Source organism: Colobus angolensis, unplaced genomic scaffold (assembly GCF_000951035.1).
Source record: "Colobus angolensis palliatus isolate OR3802 unplaced genomic scaffold, Cang.pa_1.0 Scaffold166, whole genome shotgun sequence".
In the NCBI taxonomy this organism is placed as follows: domain Eukaryota; kingdom Metazoa; phylum Chordata; class Mammalia; order Primates; family Cercopithecidae; genus Colobus; species Colobus angolensis.
Window position 1 is genome coordinate 1,566,974 of NW_012114777.1, and position 1,243 is coordinate 1,568,216.

Sequence of the window (1,243 nt, forward strand, 5' to 3'; positions counted from 1 at the left end):
GGAGGCTGCGGCTGTGGGCAGATGCGGCTTCCAGCCCCAGGTCCCGGCGGCCCCTGGCTTCCCAGCCCGCTGTCCCGTGGGCAAGAAGATGAAGAAAGCCACCCCATCAGCAGGTCAGCTGCCCCGCCTGGCAGCACAGCCGGACAACGCAACCCGAAGTTCATCCTGAGTTGACTTCGTGGGGGCAGCGGGCCGGCGTCCAGGATGCTGGGGAGCCCTGTGCGCCGGAGGCCGGCCCCTGGAGCCCAGAGGCGCCACAGGGAGAGAAGGCACCCGCCTCCCAGGGATTTCACCCTCCGGCCCGCCCGGCCGAGAGGTGTCCCAGTGGCTGCGGACAAGCCAGGCATTCTGCTCGGCGGCTGCTGCACAGGGGCGAGAACTGAGAACCCCCGCTGAACCCCATTCGGGGTGACTGCCAAGTGCCCAGGCCAGCGACCCCGATCTCCCTCTGGTGGAGGAGTGGGGCGGGAGGCATGGCTGGCGGCCTCAGGCTGGGCGCGCTGGCGATCCCGAGGCAGACCAGGTCATGCACCTCCAGCCCGCCTGGGCACCCAAGCTACAGCCGGCTTCTGTGTGCAGGCAGCAGCTTCCAGGCAATCCCCGAGCCCGCCCGCACTCCCCATATCGCAGAACCGGGGCCAGACGTCCCAGTGGCTGCGGCCAAGCCAGGCGATCTGCCCTGCGGCGGCAGCACAGGGGCGGGAACCGGCCCTCAGCCCCATCTCCGGTGGCTACAGAGGGCCCCCGGCTAGCGGACCCGAGCTCCAGCACAGCAAGAGCCGGGCGGGTGCAGGGCCTGGTGGGCTCTCAGGTCAGGTGCACTCGCGATCCAGAGGCCGCCCAGGCCATGCTCCACCACCTGAGCGCCCAAGCTGCAGGCGCCCTCTATCTGCTGGCAACAGCTGACTGGCAGCTCTCAAGCTGGTTGGCGCTCCCAGCCTCGCAGAACCGGGGCTAGAAGTCGCCTTGTCTGCTGCCAAGTCAGGCGGTTTGCCCGGCGGCGGCTGCACCAGGGCGGGAACCGGACCCAACCCCATCCCTGGTGGCTACCGAGGGCCCCTGTCAGCTGCCCGGATCTCTCTTCGGAGAAGGAGACGGGCAGGAATCACGGCCACGCGGACCCTCAGGCCGGACGGGCTTCGCGCCTGCCATTCCCGGATGTCCCCCGCGAGCCTAGGAGAACCCGCAAGCCAGCGCGGCCTGCGCTGGAGCTGCAGCCGCCCCCTTCCTGCACTTGGGCTTG

At 70.0% G+C, this 1,243-nt stretch overlaps 1 protein-coding gene across 1 annotated transcript in view; it reads left to right on the plus strand.

Annotated features, from left to right (window-relative positions):
• The first annotated feature begins 21 nt into the window (after positions 1-21).
• LOC105508710 (ankyrin repeat domain-containing protein 18B-like) overlaps positions 22-1,243 on the plus strand; it is a 67,368-nt gene continuing 66,146 nt past the window's right edge. The window contains exons 1-3 of the mRNA XM_011937617.1: positions 22-113; positions 421-816; positions 939-1,238. Of these exons, the coding sequence (XP_011793007.1) occupies positions 22-113; positions 421-816; positions 939-1,238 (788 nt within the window). The remainder of the gene's footprint in view (positions 114-420; positions 817-938; positions 1,239-1,243) is intronic.